This window comes from Dryobates pubescens, chromosome 19 (assembly GCF_014839835.1).
Source record: "Dryobates pubescens isolate bDryPub1 chromosome 19, bDryPub1.pri, whole genome shotgun sequence".
Lineage (NCBI taxonomy): Eukaryota > Metazoa > Chordata > Aves > Piciformes > Picidae > Dryobates > Dryobates pubescens.
In genome coordinates this window covers 16,833,423-16,853,875 of record NC_071630.1, presented here as the reverse complement: position 1 = coordinate 16,853,875, position 20,453 = coordinate 16,833,423, and the positions used below count along the sequence as shown (strand labels likewise).

Here is a 20,453-nt window from a genome sequence, read left to right as displayed (position 1 = left end):
ACATCTTTCCTATGCCCTGCTTTATAATTAGATGTCAACTTCTTTCATGTCTGTGTTTGAACAGCTGATCATAAGCTGCTGTATCATTCAGTCATCTGCTGCTGTGGTGTTATTTTGGAAAGTGTGAATTTTATTTGTAAAATAAGAAGAAAATTGCAAATGGAAGTAATAGCATACATAAACCCATTATTTTTAAATGGTAATACAGAGTATGTAAAGTCTTAGAAAGCCAGTTGCAGCATGTGCAATCTGTCAATGAAACTGAAAACCCACTGATTTCAGGCTTGGCACTATGAAACCGTAACAGCATAAGGAATACCCACTTACCATTCACTTCCATCCATCTTTCACATCACTGAAAGAGTGTTTTCAAACAGTGAGAAGAATAATCACTGCCATGCACTCCAAGTGGGAAAGCACATGGAATTTACTAGTGGCAAATGGTACCTGCAAAAGTTAATCAGACGTATACAATAGCAATTTTGAGTTTAAAGTTTCACCATTTAAAAACAGTTTCTAGAAACCTCAGCACACAGAGAGATCTCTTTATTTTAAGGGGAAAATGAAATTAGAACAGTTTCACTTGCTTTTACACATAAAAAAGGCACACATGCATATTTCTCAACTTAAGAACTTGCCTTACAAGCGCCCTGTAGCAAATCACGAACGATTGGCTGGGACATTCAGCAACACTTCATTGAGAGCTCAAAGTGTTAACTGCAACTGGCATGTCACACCACCACCACCACCGTGCCAGCTGCAGGCATTCCAGTACAAGGCTGAATATTTTAATGAAAACTGAGAACCACTGGAGATAGTATAAAAATGGACAGTTCGGCTCCCCTTGTTTAAAGTTTTTAAGAGTATTCTTACTGCACCTTTACATTCTAGGACCCTAGAAACTATTAATTGAGTATATTATGTTTAACTGTGGCTTAAAACTTGTTTAGGCATTGGTTTCACTTCTGAAAGAAAGGAATAAAAACTTGAAAATTATAATAAATACATGATACAGAATAAAACCAGGATTGAGACCTCTGAGTTCACAGTTCACATACTTTCTTATCATTTGAAGGACTGAAACAGACACTACATAAAATTCTTCCACGTGCCCTAGCTACTTTGGCACCTGCATGTCATTCACAGATGAAATTTCAAGCACTTACACAAACAGGAGTAAATTTCCTAAATAAAACACAGTGACACTGAAAATTTAACTAGTGGCAGATCAGAATAACAGAAGCTTAATTCCCTTCAGTGACTTCAAATCCAGTTCTAGTGAAGAGTAAGTCAAAACTACATAAGCAAGTTACTGTCAGGACAATCCAGTGACCTGTTATCCTTACAAAAACCAAAAAGAAACAACAATAAACCAATAACCCCCAAATCCAGAAGTCAAAATAAAACTTAGATCTGTCTATTCATAGTTCATACTGGTAATTAGTAATTGCTAAGTTGGAAGAATCGCAATCCTCAGACTAAAACTCATCACTGTGAAAAGCCTGCTCTGGGTAGGGTTATTCTCCATATTGTATCTCTGCTCTTAGCTCTTTGGAGAAGTAATTTATCAGCACTGCTGTCAGTTTCTGCTGAAGATTAGTATTTCCCATTACAAGAGCAGTCAGTTGAGCAACATCAGTCCAGTCTAAATTCCTGAGAATAACAACAGCTTCATCATAGAGTTTCTGCTGCTCAGCTGGAGGCAATTCCATTAGAATTTGAGGGACTGGCCTGAAGTGTCCTGCAGTCATCCAGGCACCAAGAATTCCACCAAATGCTCCTCCTAGAAAAGAGAAATGTTAGTCTTTACCTGTTAATGTTAAAACCTTAACAGCCTTCATCAGCTGTGTTCCCACCTTTATTAGAAATCACTGCAGAGCTGTGCTTGTGTCTGCTTTAATCTGGTTTATATGTGATGCTCAAAGCACCAGGAAGGATTTGTAAAGCTGTTTACACACACAGCAATCACAAAGCAACTCCTGACACAATCCAAAGCGATAGCTTCAAGCTAGCAACCAGAACAAATCAACAGGGCACTGATCTCTTAAGGGTAAGCCCTACTCTTCAGTGAAACCACGCCCAGGGAAAACACACAACTAACGATTGCATTCTCTGCCGTTAACACAACCTCTTGCTGGATTCACGGAGTGATCCATGCTTTCTGCTTCTGTGGCACCACACATTGCAGCTTCCTATTCCCATGAAGTCCATACCTCAGAAAGTACTCCCAGAGACCAAACCCATCAGCTTCTGGGCTTAAGACACATTCACGCTTTCATCTACTAAATCGAAGCCCCACCTACCCCGGAGGGCTGAAAGAAAAGCTCTGGTAAGTAGAGGGCTTCCAAGTGAAGGGTCCTTTGCAGCTGATAATCTTTAATCCATGCCTATTACAGAGATTCCCCAGCTTTTTCACTCAGCGAGTTACCAGTATTTCTCCTTCCTGAAACAAAAGACATTTACCTACAGCAATTCCTGGTGGACCTCCCATCAGACCCCCAATAAACGCTGATGCACCGGCTAGCAGTGCTCCTCGACCAGAGTGTTTGACAGCAGCTTTCATCCCCTTCTCCTGAGAGAGATGGCAGAAAAGTTGCATCACATCGTTGACGTTGACAGGCATCTTGGCCAGTTAAGATCCTGGAAAAGATTTCTTTTTTAAATAATTTATACTTTGATTGCTGCAATAGAAACTAAATCTTACTGTTAAATTTTAGGAAGAAACAGAATTCAACTGAAAGAGACGCAATTACTAGAAGCAATAACATTTACTTTTCACAGAAATCAAAGGAAAAGCAAAACTTACTTGGAAACAGTTAAAGGTTATTGAATCTGCAAATAAAACCACAGAGTACACCAGGAAAAATGGGTTTATGACCAAGGTCACTGAATCTGCAAATAAAACCAGAGTACACCAGGAAAAAATGGGTTTATGACAAACCAAAAAGGTCAGGTACCCCCGATGAGACTTAAGACAGACTTAGCTTAGTCTACACATTGCTTTTTCCCTAGAGCAATTGCTGTGTGCATTCAGTGCTGTGCACAACTCTGGGAAAAAGACAGCAGAGCCTCACTCTACCATAACTAGCAGATTACAATTGACAAATCTGTCAGGACAATGAGAAAATACCTAAGTCTTGCCACAAATCACTTGCTGCTTTTACTTCTCAGTTCTTCTCTCCATTTGTTACATGCTTAAACATTTACATTGATTTTTGAAGGCGAGAGGCTGTCTCTATGAAACAAAGTGCCTGAGGAAGGGAACAGATTTCAGGAGTCACAGAAGACCTGGGACTAAATGGGGAGCTCTGGAAACAGAACCCTGGGAATGCAGGCATGTATGCATACGACAGTCAGGACACCAAGCAGACAGGTGAGATGAGTCTCATGCATATGAGGAGGCAGTGAGATGAGACACAGTGAGAAGGCTCAGCAAATACTGGGGCCTGAGAGCGTTCCCTCCAAGACCAAAACTCTTCCATCCCTTCACTTGCAGCTGCTTCCACTCACTTTTGCAGAAGCCAACAGAGAGGGTGGCTACTTAACACTGCTACTGTGACCACCACTGACAAAAAGGGCAGCAGGGCACGCCCAGGTGAAGGCTCCAGCCCCCAATCCTGAAGGGACAGGAAGCCAGATACTGCACTGAACACAGCCCTGAGAAAAGGCAGAGGAATGTGACCCGGTGAAAAAAAAATCAGTAACACAGCACACCTTTGAGGAATTTCTATATATTAAACATACCTGAAGAAAAATATTTCACCCCCTAGTTTGTACCCCCATTTGCCTGCTGATAAGCCAGCTACTTCAATTGAACTTCGTAGTAACTATGTTCCAACTTTTCCAGGCACCCATCCCGTAGTCTGAGATAGAACTTCGCACACATGTTGTCCCCTCCAAATAACAACTGACTTCAAATGTGACCCTGCTAGAGTACAGTTATACAACACCAAGCAGAGCAAGTGGAGACTTTTGACTTCAGCAACTGCTGTAATGATCAGAGAACAGAGAGAGATACTAAAACCAACATTACCTCATCTTGCAAAAATAGGTTCACTACTAATGAAAGGCACTGACTCAGACCAATGAAACGGGAGGAAATCCCATGAAGTGAAATGAAGAAGTTATATCCCCATTGCAGAGTTGGAGGACTGTTCAGTAAAGGACTTGGCACAACAGTAAGCAAAAGCTTCCTCATTAAGCAAATACCTTCCATTTTGCACACAAAGTGAGGAAAGGGCTTGCAGGGAAACAGAGTATTAAATCTGATTAAAACTATAAACAAACATACAAAGAACTCAAATTTATTGTTGTACATACAACATTAGCACTACTGAACAGGTAAGTGCGTTACCAGCCTCTAGAACAGTTTCTATGCCAGCATGTCACAGAGTTTTCCATATTAACTATTGTGAAAGTGAAAGCTTTCTTTTGCACCAAAATGTCTGACTCGCTGTGTCTGACACAGCAATGTCACTGCAGTATCCAAGCATGGCTGACAGTAAACAAAAATCTGGCTTTTTTGAAGCGACCACATACGCTCCATAGCTGCAAAGAGGCACAGCAGGGAATTCATTAAATAGTTGCATTTCTTTCACTACTTAATTCATCTTCATGACACCCTAAGGAAAACAAAAGTTCTTCATTTCACTATCACTGCTTTTGGGGTTTTGGCAGGCTTAGGATACAGCAGTGTATCCAGAATGGCAGTGTGTGCTGGTTAGTGACAGTAGAGTGATACACTCTGCTTCCAGAGTTAGCCGTTACCTCATCCAGCTCCATTCAAGCTCAGAGTAATAAACAAATGGCTGCTCTTGTTCATCCTAGAGAAGCAGGGAAAAAACCACCACCCCAAAATGTACAACCAGTACAGCTGACACTGCCAAGCCCAGCAATGCTGGAAAACAAGACAAAGTATTTGCTTTTACCTCCTTTACAAAAGGTGAACAGATTTCTATTCAGAGCAACATTCACACCAGCACTGAAAAAATTCAGAGGGTTTGGTTCCTCATCTAAGTGAGACAGGAATGGATTCATGCTTGTCCTACACCTCCTTAGCATGACCTTAGGCTGACCTCACCACCTGAGTGCCAAAATTATTTGGTTGCTTCTCTTTGGGCTAAATCCAGCAAGCACCTCATGCAAAGCTCTTCTGTGTGGAGGCTCTGGGGCATTTTGAGCAACACAAGTTGGCAAGATGAAAACAACACAGCTTTTGCTAATAGTAATACATTATGATTTCCATCAACTAAAGGGACTGAATCCCCCAATTTCCTAAGCCCATCTGTCTGTAATATAAGTGAAATTCTGTTTTGTGAGAAAGAAACCCAAAGCTGAAGCATCGAGTTCCCGCAGCGCATAGAAGCTGGCTGTCCACAGAAAGCCACCCGCATTACTCCATCCACCATACTGGCAACACTTTGAAGTTTCCTTATGGTGATGTGGCATCTTGAGCAATGCAAAGGTGAACAGCTGCTCTGAGGCTTCTCTGAAAAAATGAAACACTTTTTATTGACTAGATTCAAAGTGCAACTGGTTTAAGAGTAAAAAAAATCCCCACCTAGATCATAATGAAAACAGGAATCACAGTACTGTCTGGTGGAACTTAAGCAATCTAAAGTATTTTTTCCATACTAAATTATTTTACTCATGACTTCCCCAAAGGGAATTTCCACTCATGAAATTAACACTTATTTAGTGTTTTCTTTTGGCTTGACTGAAGAAGTTCCTTGACACAGTAGAGCCATTCCTGCTTTATTCTGTATTCACACTCAGAATTCTCAAACACATTACAAGAAGCTCATCTCCTATTACTCAATTCCTACAAGTATTTCTGTGATTTCTTATTGTATTCACTATGTTTTAAGTCCTGATTTCACGTGGCACTGAAAATACTCATCAGTTCAAGAAAAAAAAAACATGAAAGCAGAATCACTGAGAAACCAACCTTTGTGGTGTAACACACCTTCCTTTTTCTTTTTTGTTCTACTGCAATTAAGTGGCTGCTTTCCTCTTTTCCTTGTGGTCTCCCCAAACATCTGAAATGCTAGGCTCTGTACTTCTGACTGAGATGATGCTCTCTTTCACCCCAGGGACTGGGGAGCAAAGTGAGCAATGACCTGACTCTACCAAACAGAACAAGTTTTTGTTACAAGTGTTTGTATCACATCTTTGAAGCTACAACCAATGAGGCTATCTAACAAGTACATTCAGAACTAGAAAATGCCATAAATAGGAAAAAAGACACCCAAACAAAAAGATCACATCATACCCAACTCACTGAAATGCCTATTAATGCAAATAACCAAAGAGGGTCCTCAGATTAACCTATGGTGTAAATGTCATTTGATCTCTTTCCCGTCTAACACTCCCATCCCCTTACTCCCTCCTTCACACAATGACTTTAGATAGACAAAAAAAGACTTTTTACACCATGGGTTCACTGTTCCACTCATAGAAAAATTAGTGCCCTCCCAAATGTCCACACAAGAGATATTCTAACCAGTACACAGCCTGGCCTACTTCTGACTGGTCCTCACTGCTCCTTACATTAACAAGTATATACATATACTCTTCAGTAAACATCACTGGAATGTGCATGTACATGAACAAAAATCACATACAAGACAAACTCCACATGTACCAAACAATGCAGACATAGGTCCTAATCCTCTTACCAGGAACTAGCTTTATCTTGGTGAACACCACACAATGATAAGCAAGAACGTGAGATGGAATCTCCGCACAATAACAGGAAAGCATTTATGTGAGCTGTGTGGATTTTCAAACTGAAACTTCAAGTCAACAGCAAACACTTATGCAAGCACAGGTGCCCAGAAGATAACCCATGACAATTTCTTCTGCCTCATCTGCACAGTAACAGCTCTGCTGTACTGCAACTTTTTATAATAAAATCAAGGTCAAAACCACATGCAAAGTGCACAGCAACTGAGATGGACTAAAGAGCATAGCTTCACAAATAACAGTGTGCATGAAGACCTGACTTGATGATTAAACAGGTCAGAAATTCACTATTTCAGTAATAGTTGGTGGACAGGCATGGAATTAGGATACTCCAATATGCAAAAAGAGAACTGGTCCATACGCAGCACTGCTCTCACCAATAGGCCATATGCAGTGCTGTTGGCCCAAGTAGCATTTCTGCTCCTACATCATCCCTTTCTGAAAATCCTAGCTTTAGAGCCCAGCCTCACATTTAAAATCTGCAAAGCAAGTGGTCTCTTTTAAATCATGATTGGCATTAGCAGTCAGCAAAACTAGCTTAAAATAGATTATTTTGAGCCTTGCTCTGCCTTTTGTAATTTTCAGTTATTTAGCTAAGGAAGGGTTCATTCCTGCTTATTGGTATTCCTACTTACAAAGCCTAAGCCACACTTAACTGCCATTCTTACCTCAGGACTTGGTCCTCTTCTTTCCCAACCATGAGGTTTCACCACATCTACAAACATTTACTGTAACAATATACTTATGCTGCCGGTTGTATGCATCTTCAGATGTTCAAGTTTTTGAATTTCAGTTATATTAGGAGATGGTAAGGAAGGTATGCATTTGCTAGACAATCTATACTAAGCCTGAAAATTGAAGATGCTTTTCCTGACTCACTACAAGACTATGAACTTCAGCTCATTAATCAACATTATGAACGATTTAAAATTTATTTAAGTCTTTATGAGTAAATAGGCTGAACAAAAAATGTAATTATAAACTCCTTCAAACAGCCTGAATTTAATTATACTTCAGCTATCTTTTCTTTTTTTTCCTCTACAAACGCCAATTCCTGGTTTAATACGGCTGAAACAGCCGCGGTGTAAGGAGGGAAAAAAAGAAATCGGAGGTTAAGGATTTGTAAGGCTCTTCTCGCCGCACCCAAACGATGCTCTCCAACCCAGGGCGGCCTCAGGGCTGGATTACAGAGCAGCCTGCCGGGGTTCGGTTAGGGCCCACCCCGGCCCAGGCTCCTATTGCCGCGCCCGCCCCTTGCCGCTGGCGGGCCCCGCTTCCCATAAAGCCCGGCAGCCGCGGCCGACCTCTCCTGGATCTTCCCGGCCCCCGTGAACGCAAAGCCAAGCCCACCGGGCCGCGGTGGAAGGGTAGGGGAAGGTCCTCGGGAAGCGGAGGAGTCAGTGGGCCCCCCCCTGCCAAAGGGTCCCACAGCGCCGCGATCCCCTCAAGGGGGGCTGCGCCGAGCCCTAAACGCGGCCCGCCCTTCCGTCGCCTCCTCCCGCAGCCTACCTCACCCGGCACCGCGCGGCGCCCGGTTCGCAGGAGGCCGGGCAGGAAACGACTGCAGCGGCGCCGGGGCGGGGGGAGGAGCGCAGCCGGGCGTCCTGCCTGCCCCGGGGCGCGCTGTGTGCTGCCTGGGGTGGTGGCTGCCCGCGAGGGAGCCCTGGGCCCGCGGCAACCTGCCTCAGCTCCGCGCCGGCCGGGGAGCGGGGCAGTGGTGGCAGGCCTCGGGGAAGCGGCCCAGCTTTCCTCCGCTAGTCAGCCTGGCTTCTGTAGCGGCTCCCGCGCTTGCTCCACGGGGAAAACGCCTAACCCGGAGCGGCGTTAGGCAATAGGTGCTGGCGTGCCGCCTCCGCTTGCTGCCTGCCCCCGCAGTGGCACCGAGAGCAAACCCGGTCCAGGGCCCGCGAGGCGACTGCTGAGCCGCGGGATCCGCGCACCGGTCCAGCCAGGCGCGGTGTACCCGGCCTCGGGAGCTCGGCGCTCGTTTGCAACAGCCCAACGCGCCCTAGAAAGCATCTGATGCTGCGGTGCGTGGGCACGGCCTCTGTGGTGAAGGGTGTTACAGAATCACAGCGTTGCCGGGCATGCTGTTCTGGAGAGCACCTCGGGAGCACAGCTGAGCCGCTACAGAAGGAAGGGACTGCCTGCAATAGAACGCCATTAGAACGTCCCTGGCCTTAATCTGAGAAAATAATCTGGGAATGTTTTTGCATACTTTTCATCCAGGCTTTTTCAGTCATCAGCTTGGTTGAAGTGCAGTATGCTAGGCCGATAGAGCACCAGTCATAAGTTGTGCACTGAAGCAGCGTTCAACAGCTGTGTCACATGGCTCTTGAAATATCGTACTGTTCCTTAACACCAATAAAGGCTTCCAAAAGTTGCTGTCTAATGTCAAAAATTCGACCATTTCCCAATAATAGATTATTAACAGAGGTCTTAGGGTTTGCCAACTCATTTCTGTTTTAAGGTTAACCATCTCTCCTCAGTTCCTTTTAAGAAGATACAAAAACACGATGAGGGAATGATCAATGTAACTCACAATTTTTGTCCCTTTCCTGTGGCTTCGCAGGTGACTTCTCCTCCTGCTCTACATGATTACATAAAACAACTCTCCGTGTAACAACTCAAAATGTTACAGGTCTACTTGTGCTCTTGGGTTTTATCATTTGGATGTAAAAAGCAAATGTGATTCCTAAAATGAGCAAAGAACTAAAATGCCACGTACATTTTAAAAAGTAACATGCCACATTCCAGGTGTAAGCAGCTTTAGAAGGAGCAAAATTAAAAGCAATGAAGTCTGTCAACCACTGAAGGAATTTTTATCATTCTATCCAAAACCTAATCATTACTTCACTACCCTGCTTAACAATTAATGCAGGTTATTAGTGCTGTATAAACAGGTATTTATTAGATTATTTTTTTATGATAGAAGTTACTAAAATGAATATGTAAGACAAAAGACAGTATATGAGTGTAGAGTGTATCCTTTAAGTATGCTGTAAATCATACTACACTCCTAGAGAAATTCTGACTCTTGCAGTCAGTGAGAACCTGGTTAATGCCATCAGCTGTATTACGATTTGATTCCATACATAATTACCAGTCAACATCTGATGGCATGGTCGTTACTCTCCTCGGTAAACATTACCCGATGTACGTGAATCTGCAGAACACATCCCAGCAAACGTTGAGTGAAGGTCCCTGTTCTGTCCTACCGACCAGTTTGCTGCCCGGCGGCTCCATCTGCTGGCTGCCTGCAGCCCGCCGCGGCCATCGTCACCGCAAGGGTTCGGATCCACGCTGCGCGGCGGCAAAGGTCATCCGAAATGCGACAAGGGACACCTCTGCCGGCTGTATTCTCTTGTATAGCACCGTGTGTTCTGGCTGCATCTGTCACTGTAATTCCAGCGTTTGTTCATATATGTCAACGTCTACTCTTAACAAGTAATTAGTACCTGCGAAAAATGATCACATGCCTTTTAAATTCTAGTTGCTGGTGGAGTGAGAGCAGTTCAAGTTGGTCTTGCTGCAAATCAGATCCTGCCAATAACCTCACCACATCCACTGTGGTATGCTGAGCTATTAAATGTACTAGATGTCATTGCTATTCCTGTATCACAGTTGTCTTTGTCCCCTTTATCAGTATTGATTCACAATTTAATTTCCTTCATTTGGATGTTTTACACCTTCCTCTTCAGGTTACTAGGAATGCTATCCTTTTAAAAATCAAGGCAAAATAAATTCCCTGTCATGCTTCCAAATCCTCAAATCATCTGTTAAAAGCAAGCATCAGAAATCAGCCACAGCAATGGTGCATTGGCATTCTCATTTGAGGAGACACTTAGCAGATTTATGTCAAGCCCTTCCCTAACATAAAGCAAATCCCAAAATAACCACAAGCCAGTTCAGCATGTCCTCAGTGTGCTGGGTTCACTGCATATTTTCACAGCTTTTGACATACTAGAAGATAGGTCAAGGGCCACTAGGAATGACTTTAGCCAGAGATAGGCTATTGCTACTAACAGAATGTTTCATTCCGTCTTTCAGTCTGCTCCTTACAGGCTCTTGAGAAAAAGCCCATCAGGAGCTGGCTCACTCTGGAGGAATTGCCCAGAAACAGCTGAATGTAATTATCTGAAATACCTATTACCTTCACAGGAAGCCATGACATATTTTGTTAAAACAAGGCATTTAATTTTGCTGGACAGAGGAAAGCTGTTTCTCTAAATTTCCTTCTGTGTCAAAGATTCCTGGAGAAAACACAAGGATTAGGCAACTGTATGTGACAAGAGTTAGTTTTGTCATTTCACCTAGTTGCACCTCTTATTTTTTATTGTATTAAAAAAAATATATATCCTTAAATTTCCTACTATCACAATGGCAGGAAAAAACCATTCAGGACTTGACACATGTGCAAGTAATGCAGCTCCATTTGCCTAGGACTGCAAAGCACTTAAAAATGCTCGAGATTTCCCTTTCATGTCAATGTGTTAGCCTGGATATGGGTGAGGATAGTTTAATTTACGATGTTACTCTAAACAAGAAGAAAAGAAGAAAAGGTAAGAAATGTCATGTGTTCCCCAGAACGTGTGATGGGAGTGGCCCACAGAGAAGAAAGGGGGTAGAAGATATGCCTAATCATATCCAAGTTTAGGAAGGTAGAGATTTCCATCAGTTTCCCCAGAAGTCTGGGAACCTGTGCTGCAGTGAAGGAAAGCTGCTTTGCTTATCTGTGTCTAACATCTATGGCTCTCTATAAGCTCTCTCTCTCTCATTAGATACTATAAACTCCCAGATTGCAGGGTAACAGCATCTCCTCTGCAAGACTCTGCTACTTCTGCTTCCTATTACATTTTTAATCTGATTCTTCCCTTCTTGACAGCAGTGCAGTTTTATAACTTCTGAGTTCCTGATACTAAGGATTACCAGGAAAATTATGAGCTTCACAAGATCAAACAAAACTATATTGAAAAAGAAAATTAATATATAAGTAGTGGTATAGCATTTAAATCCTTAAACAGAGCCACTTAGTAGGGGAAATTTTGCACCTGCAGAATGGCTGTTTAAAAGAAACAGCATTTTCTCCAAAACTCTGTATGACAAGAAAAGGCAACATTTCTAAAACCAGGAACCCAACTCCAATTTTCATCTATTAACCTTCTTCACCTCTATGCATGCAGGAGTAAACAACACAGTAAAAATGACCACATCACTATAGGAAGACACAATAGTAGATTACAGAGATCCTACCACAAGCAAAGCATATGCTTGATGGCAAATCTTTCCCCCATTTCCTGCATTAGATATTCATCAGGGTCTGACTTCTAATTGAATGCAAATAAAGGATATAACAGGTTTTTGCATATGAAGTGAAGATATAGAACATCTGTCTCTTCACAGCCTTTCAATGTACCTTATGTGGCATTAAGCAAATAAGAGTTTTGCCTCATCAGCTTGTAGGAAACGGTTTGAATTTGAAGAACAGTATGACTGAACTAAATCATTCCACTGATGTTCTAAAAAGTGTTTCTTTTGTCTCCCTGCACACTCTCAGGTGATAAAATGCCAAGTCGAGCAAAATCAGTTTCAATGCCAAAAAGATGGACTGCTGGTGCAGAAGGTTACAAAACTATTAATAGCTTTGTACCATCTCAGGCTTAAAAGATGATCCAAAAATATAGGCTAATGTTTTGGAATAAAGCATACATTGCTAGCTAGCACTATACCAGTGAGCTGTTAAAGGTATTTAATGCATATGCTTAACTGCAAACATCTTCTGCTATTTTAGATTCTTATTATGGTAATCATTTATGCTGCTTTTTTACTTTCTGAGCAGCCTACTTCAGTAATTGTGTTTACTGGTACACAGTAGCCACAGTGACCCTTCCAGGAAAAGCTACAGCAAATCCGAATTTAAGAGTGTCCTCAAATTAGTTCACATGTTTATATGTTATATCATGTATGAACACTGAAGTGCAAATAAAATCTTGGTTAAAAAAGAGCTACACAAAATACCTGCAAGGTTTCCAGGGAGGAGCTAAAAATGGGACAATCTCCTATAACCATTTCCTCCACTCCTCATTCTTTTGCAGGATGTTTCTAAGAAAATTGCATCTGGGCTTTCTCCAAACCTCTAATTAAAGGGCATGCATAAAGTAGATGAAGTTCAAAATCAGATCTAAAATGTGTATTGTAAATTCAGCTATTGAACAAAGTAGTCTAGTATGAAGTATCAAAGGATGACATTTAAAAGCTTGATATTATTTCCATGCTTGATACTATTCAGTGGTGCCAGGAATCTGTACTGTAACCTGGTGCTTATGGAGGCTGAAAATAGTAAATGTCCTACAAACTACAGAGGCCTTTTGCTGGCTTTCTGCAGACCTCAGTTTGGGAACCACTGCCTTAAAAACATCATAAATGACTGTCTCAGGATTAGAATGAGGTGCATTCAAACCCAGTAAAAGGTATAATTTATAAAGAACAGCTAATACCAAATGTCTTTACCTAAACAGCATGTTTATACACAACCATAAGAGACAAGTGCCACTGGATGTTAGGGGTTGGAAGGGGCCTCTGGAGATCTTCAAGTCCAACCCTCCTGCCAGAGCAGGACCAGAGAATTTAGCACAGGTTAGACAGGAATGCATCCAGATAGGTCTTGTAAGTCTCCAGAGAAGCAGACTCCACAACCTCTCTGGGAAGCCTGTTCCAGTGCTCTCTGACTCTTACAGTAAAGAAGTTCTTCCTCATGTTGAGGTGGAACTTCTTGTGCTGTCGTTTACATCCATTGCTCCTTGTCCTGTCACAGGGTGCAAGTGAGAAGAGTTTGTCCCTTCTTGACACCAGCCTTCATATATTTATATACATGAGTTAGATCCCCTCTGAGTCTTCTCCTCTACAGACTAAAAAGCCCCAAGGCTTTGACCAAGAGCACATGACTGAATGCTATAAAGGGAAAGAACTGGGCAGCCTCTTCTCTATGATAAGTTCCAGGGGATCTTCCATTCTGCCCTAAGCAGACAAGCATTAAGTTCTCAAAAGCCTGTTAAAAAGACTCACAGCAGGATGTGCCACTCTCTGTACCAAAGAAGAATAAAGGCTAAGATTTCACTGCAACTAGAATAAACAACTATCCTTAATTTCTGTCAAACAGTAGATGTCTCCCTTTGCCAGTATTTGAACTGTGTGTAAAATGTTGTTAGGGTACACATCCATGGCCAGCATTATTAAGTCTTTTTTTTTTTTCAGCCTGCATTCCCATCATGCCTCATAGAAAAATCCATGGGGGACAAAAGATAACACTGAGTCCAAACCCTGAGAACAGAGCCTCATGAAAGCAACAAATTATAAACTCTACTGAAGAGATTTTCTTCAGAAAGATCACAGGTCTCACGCTTTAGTCATGGGCTGTTCTTTTGCCAGCAGGTTCAGAAGGAGTGATCTGTGAGAGCTAAGTGATTTCTTTCAAGTAAGCTGCTCACGATGACTACAGAAACCTCAAGGATTACAGTGCACAAACAATGGGAGAAAAGCTGCTTCAAATAATACACCCAGACAATGGAGTTGTCATTATGGTATCAACGCAAAATATGGACAGGGATTTAAATGAAACGGGTGATATCTGTGTACTTCGGCGGGCTCACGTGTGCCAAACTTGGCAGCAGGAGTGTTCATATTGCTTGTTGCTCCACCCTTTGAACAATGAGGCTAAACCCCATACGTGCAGGAGTTGGTAGAGCACAAGCAGTTTTGCTAATCACACTGCATGCAAAAGCAAAAAGACAAAGGAAACTAGTAATGCTTAGACTAGCATTGGGGAAATAATTAAGCATGAATGAAATATTGTATGTGGATTTGAAATGAATGTTCTGGGAAACAATTGTGCTGTTTCAGTTTTGCAGTGCTCCCCCTTAAGTTTCACAAAGTGATTTGCATGTCATTTAAATAAATACCATAAATTATTGCAAACTTTTTGGTTTTATTTACATTTAAAAAATGCTTATTTCCATTATTGTTTGAATTATATAACATGAGTGAAATGCCAGGGGTCTGAGAGGAAATTTGGGTCTCCTCAAAATACTAGATATTTCTCACGTGTGAGCCAGGAAGGAGAACTCCACTTTGTCTTACATAAACAACTAATGCTTTGTAGATTTCACAGAGATACAGGATTAGATCTTTCAGTTGAGCCAAGGGGGAGCTGCAAGCTGGTCAAGGGTACTGGTATATACAGTGTTGTTAGGGCTTTGTGGCCCTCTGTGAAAACAAGAATAGCCTCAGCACTGCTTGACTGCTGGCAGGCAACGTTCACTGGCCAAACATGCTTTATCTGGGCAGCTTAGCTGTTTGGGGCTTAAGCACACACAGTGAACAATGACAACAACAACTCTACAGACACATTGAACTTGTACAAGTTGCTTGAATGCTCAGCAGCATCTGCAATGCACACTGGGTACAGCTTTCACATGCTGGGAGGTTAGGACACTGTTAACTCTCATCTCGCTGATGAATTCTGTTTCTCTCTGAGAATTCACGAGATTTAGCTTCAACCACTATAACTTACAAAGCCTGCACTCTTCTTCTCTGATGCTTATATTGTTTTCACTTCCATTCAATGTTATCCACACATCACCAATTTGATATCACCTCTGATAAGTATCTGCCTCCTTTCCTGACTATGTAATTAAACACCTTTCTCAGAGTTCTTCTCAAACCTGCTTTCTCTTCTGTTGAGGGGATTGACAGCATCCAATTCAGAACCCTTGCCATTCTGTGCATTCAGATACTTAAAAAGAAATAACATTATTGAAATATAGATCCTAATCCAGACAAGGGTGAGCATAAGGTAGTTGAAAAAGTTAAGCAGGTGCACATCCTTTTTGCAGGATCATATAGGACCTGTGAGCTGCTGAAAACAAAATAGAGGTACCAACACCTGAAAAACCAAGTGACTTTATCATCTGTAAAAGGAGGAAATGAGTATCTAGCACCGATGTTAATGTTCTGGCCATAAGACAGCAAATGACAATTTGGGCTTCTGACCTGTGAAGACTGCCTGTGGGCCTTCTTCACAATGCTTTATTTACATCTGGCTCCTCTTTCCATGCTCTCTCCAGTCTAAAAGGGAATGTAACAAATACTCTTTTCTCACACAAGCCAGGCAGCTTTTCCCCATGGTCTGTTGTAAAATGTGTCTAACATTATAGATTGCAAACCAGATAAATTCATGACACAGAGGGTTTCTTCACAGAAGAATGTCTTACAGTCTCAATTTCTAAGGCTTTTTTTTGGTTGTTGTTCTGTAAACCAAGGCTTTTGACCTGCTTCCCATCATGGATACAAAGGCATCTATTTCCCTGGACTTTACTTAGTGGAATCCTACATTTTGCTTCACCATAACCAAGTAAAATTGACTAGGTTTAACTTTATGATTTCCAGATATCACTAGGGTGTGCTGTAGATCATGAAATTTCAGTAAGGCACTGAAAGGCTGCTATACTAAATATTTTTGCATGAAGTACAAACATAGAAGCAACTCAGCACTGACTCAAATTCCTTTTAAAACAACATACACACTCAAGAGAGGAAGTGTAACACCTTAGCAACTTAAAAGATTTTTGTTACACAGGCTTTGTAGACGCAGTGTGGTACACAACAGAGAACCAACTAAAGTCAGGCAGATAAGCAAACACCTAATTGACACATAGGTAACTAAAATCCAGGCATGCAGTCTGCTGGGAGTTGAAAAAATGAACTAGAACCAATATCCATAACAAACCAGGTAACAAGCAATATGGGATGCTTTGTGGAATACTTTCTCTGAAAAAAAAGTAATTACGAGACTTTTTACATCACTGGAAGTCACAAGGCCTGTGGATGCAGAGTCAGGGGATGAATAGCAATTCTTTATACTAATTGATGCATATAAACAATGGTGCTGAAATTCCCAGTGTGGATGAAGTAGAATTGAACCAAATTCCTAGCAGAAAACCACACCCATAGGTATCAGCTTTTAGTACAAGGATGCCCAGCATGGAGTGACACTGTGATGGAGACTGTAGCCTCTGGAAGAAGGGAAGTGCCAGCTCCCAGCTCTTGGCTTCCCCCCCATTCCAGGAGGTGGCAATCCTTGCTACAACCTGCATCCAACCAACTGTCCAGATCTTGTGAGGAAGCATCTTCCCAATCTTGCACCTACAGCCTTTAGTCTATTAAAGAAACATATACCCTTGTACACTGTTCCATCATCTTCCGGTATAATCATGGAGCAGTCGTAATACACTCACTACTGATGCTGAGTCAGAAGAGCTTTTCCACACACACTTAACTTTAAGCATACATTTACACTAGCAACCACAGACCAAAATGTGAATTTAAAAGCATGCACCTATTTAAACACTAACAAAAGCTTAAATGGTTTACTGCACTGAGGCCCCAACTGTCAAGACATATCCAGTATGCCATAGTTAGTGGTAACAGCAAACAGAATTATCAAGTGATGCTTCAGTAGGCTGTATGAACTGAGTTTGGTTGTCTTACACCATGAACCATGTATTCATTATTATAACAATTTGTATTACTATTTGTGGCATCTAGGGAACCCCAATCAGGGCTCTATTGTTTTACAGACTGTACAAGCACAGAGAGATAGGATGGCTCTTATAATGAGTACATCACAGGCCCCACTACCATAATTAACATTGATTAGCATCGATGCAAACAGCATGGGAAGACAAAGATTGTGCCAGTATGGGAGATGAGGTACTCCTGCAGCCTTTAAGGAGGCTCCTTTAGTTCCCAACTGCAGAACAGGGGGGAGGCTGTTTCAGTGGGGAAGGCTGCAATCTCCACTGCTTCCAGTTAGCAGCTCCCATGAGCACATTCTAGGACAGAAGATTCAAAGAGGCATCTTTGTCACTTATTAATCCAGTCTCTGTCACAGACAACTACATCACACAGTCCTGCCCTTAAAATAATCAAGAACCACTGCAAACCAGTTATGAGTGCATTTTCTTTCTACTCAGTGCACACATCTTTCTGAAAACACACCAGGTTGGCTGGAACAGTTGGACTAGACTGTGTATCAATTCATCAACCTAAACACTAAAGAAAGCTTACTATTTGGTGTTACAGATCAATATTAGTGCGAAATGCAATCAAGAATCAGTCAGGCTTTCAAAGGATGTAAATCAACTGAATTCAAACCACCACTATCAAACCTGCTCCCCAATGTCTAGATGGGGTATATCCCTGCTTCCCCAAGCTCCTCTTCCCAGCATTTGTTACTCTTCCTCAGCACAGCTATGAAGCTGTATGATTGCAATCACCACAATAAATTCTGATCCAAAAGGACAGTTGATAACCTCTGATCTACTTAATGTATTAGAGGAAGAACTTCTCTACCTATACTTCTCTCAAGTTTGCTCATTACATTTGTTAAGCTCTTTAATTCTCAAGGATCTACTGGAGATACAGTGAAGAACCCCTGAACACCAGTTAAGAACAAACCTGTAATGAAAATAAATTTACACACACCTATTAATTGCTGCGAGTCCTGTTAAGCAACGAGGCTTTTTTTACATAAACATCTGCTGCAGAATTAAATCTGATACATTAATAAAAGCCCTCCCCACCCAAATCAAACAATGGAAGTATAACAGTTACCCAAGCAGTTAAAAGATTAAACCTTTTAAATAAATAAATTTGCGCTACACCAATTTATGTCACTGCGGTACTTAAGGCGAAACCTTTTAAAGGAATAGATTTACTGTGCACACAGATCTCCACTGGGTATGTGTAATTATGCAAAGGCAAGGCATTACTTTTAAAGTGGATGAATGGCTGATACTTTTTGATTTACTGCTAGAAATAGAAAAATGGTAATGGCATGAAATAAGCATTTGCAAAACCGTTTTGGCAGACAGAAAATGTTTGATTTACCTAGGGCATCCATCAGGTTCTATACTTTAGATCAAAGTAGATAAATGGAAAGGCAAATGGATATTTGGGAGGGGGGAAAAAAAAAGAAAGGGAAAAAAAAAAAAAAAGAAAAAGAGGCCTTCAGCTTTTCTGTCAGCCCTGCAAGTAATTTAAATGTTTGGAGGGAAAAAAGCCCAAGGCTCTTTGGATAGAAAGAAGACATGATTCATCAGTGCTCTGACAACTACAGCTTTCTGTATTTACCTGGAAAGGTGACAGGGGCATGGAAGTAGTTGTAACTGTCTCACTCTGGGCCTGATATTTAGAGGTGATTCGAAGGTGACTGACATAGCTCAACATTGCCATCTGACACTGGAAATGGATAATGCATACCCTGAATCATATTTTCCTCTCAGCTCCTAGTTGTTCACCATCTCTCTCCAATTCTGGGTTGAACTCCCATTGGTAAAGAAAATATGTTCCAGTCAAGACACACAGACCCCCAGCATTGAAAACCAGGGCCTTCTCAGATCCTTTTGAAAGCTGTGCAATAGGGAAGCACATTGACAGTAGGACAAGGCTTACTGAACAAATCAGGAGAATGAAGAAACCAAAAGTCAGCTTCTTCCTATGGCAGAAGTCTTCCAAGATGTTCCTAGTGAAAAGCCTGATTCCCAAGTGCCCCATGGTCCTGTTCTGAACTACTCCTGTACTGAAATGCATGACCAGAAGCTGTGTAGTGTATGCACTGTGTCAAACCCTTAAAGCATCGTTAGACCTGCAGTACATGTGTTTTACAGATGGTCTAACATGCACAGTCAATCCAAAATGCTTGGGAGGCATTCAATGTGTTGTGCTTGTGCAAATCCACAGGAAAGCACAAACACAAGAGCTCCAACCATATCAGATGTACTGCCAGTGTGCACACCATGTGCAGTGGCATTTCCAGCAAGTGTCAGATTTGCTATACATGCACAGTAGAAAGGATTTGCTAACGTGCCCAGTAAAGGCTGGGGTTACTAGACATCTGGAAATCTTGCCAAACATACATAAACCTTGAATATAACCTCTTGACAAAATGTCTGGCTGGAGAAGGACATGTCAGGATAAACTCAACATACATCACTCTGCCTGCTCCAACAGGAAATAATACAGAGTAGGTTTTCTCCACATTGTTATGAGCATGAGCAGCAAATCCAAATCCATCAGCTGCTTCTGCATCTATTTATTCTATGGAAAGGCTGCCAGCCCTTAGAAGGCCAAAGAGCTACCAAAACTCAGGTCTTTTGCCTAGACAGGTGAAGAGGACAGCAGAACCTGTAATTACACAATAACAGAGAACTGGCTGCTCTCTTCGGTACTTGTCCATACATTTATCACAGTGAAATTAGCAGATACCTGCTCCTGCTGACTTACACAGCCTGTGTTTTGAGTCAATATCTTATCCTTGACCACTGAAATACATGTTACCCTGTAGGTAACCATGAGCCACCTGTTCTATCTGACTGCTTTGAATCAGGAGCTTGGACTAGATGTGCTCTTTCCAACCTCCACCATTCTCTAACTCTGTGGTGAAGATTTTTCCATTTATTTTTTTAGATGCACTTGCCTTCCAAGAAGTCATTCATGGACTGCACCTCTATCATGAAGGCAAGAAGACTGCACCTCTATCATAAGCCACAGTTCTCATGCGAATTCAAAAACACTGCATTTGTGGAGCAGGCCAAACTCTCTGCAGTGATGTGCAGTTATCAACCAAAAATGACCACAAAAAGTTAAGTTTT

General features: G+C 41.8%; 1 protein-coding gene across 3 annotated transcripts in view; it reads right to left on the bottom strand.

Annotated features, from left to right (window-relative positions):
- Positions 1–1,366: 1,366 nt before the first annotated feature.
- LOC104307831 (protein C19orf12 homolog) overlaps positions 1,367–20,453 on the bottom strand; it is a 26,702-nt gene continuing 7,615 nt past the window's right edge. Inside the window, exons 1-3 of one of the 3 annotated variants that reach the window (XM_054169927.1) lie at positions 8,254–8,341; positions 2,464–2,640; positions 1,367–1,783 (exon numbers count right to left, since the gene is read on the bottom strand). In XM_054169927.1, coding sequence (XP_054025902.1) covers positions 1,518–1,783; positions 2,464–2,623 — 426 coding nt within the window. In that variant the 5' untranslated portion in view covers positions 2,624–2,640; positions 8,254–8,341 and the 3' untranslated portion in view covers positions 1,367–1,517. Of the gene's footprint in view, positions 1,784–2,463; positions 2,641–7,412; positions 7,485–8,253; positions 8,342–20,453 lie in introns of those variants that run through there. The other 2 variants (XM_054169928.1, XM_054169929.1) reach the window with 2 other exon arrangements.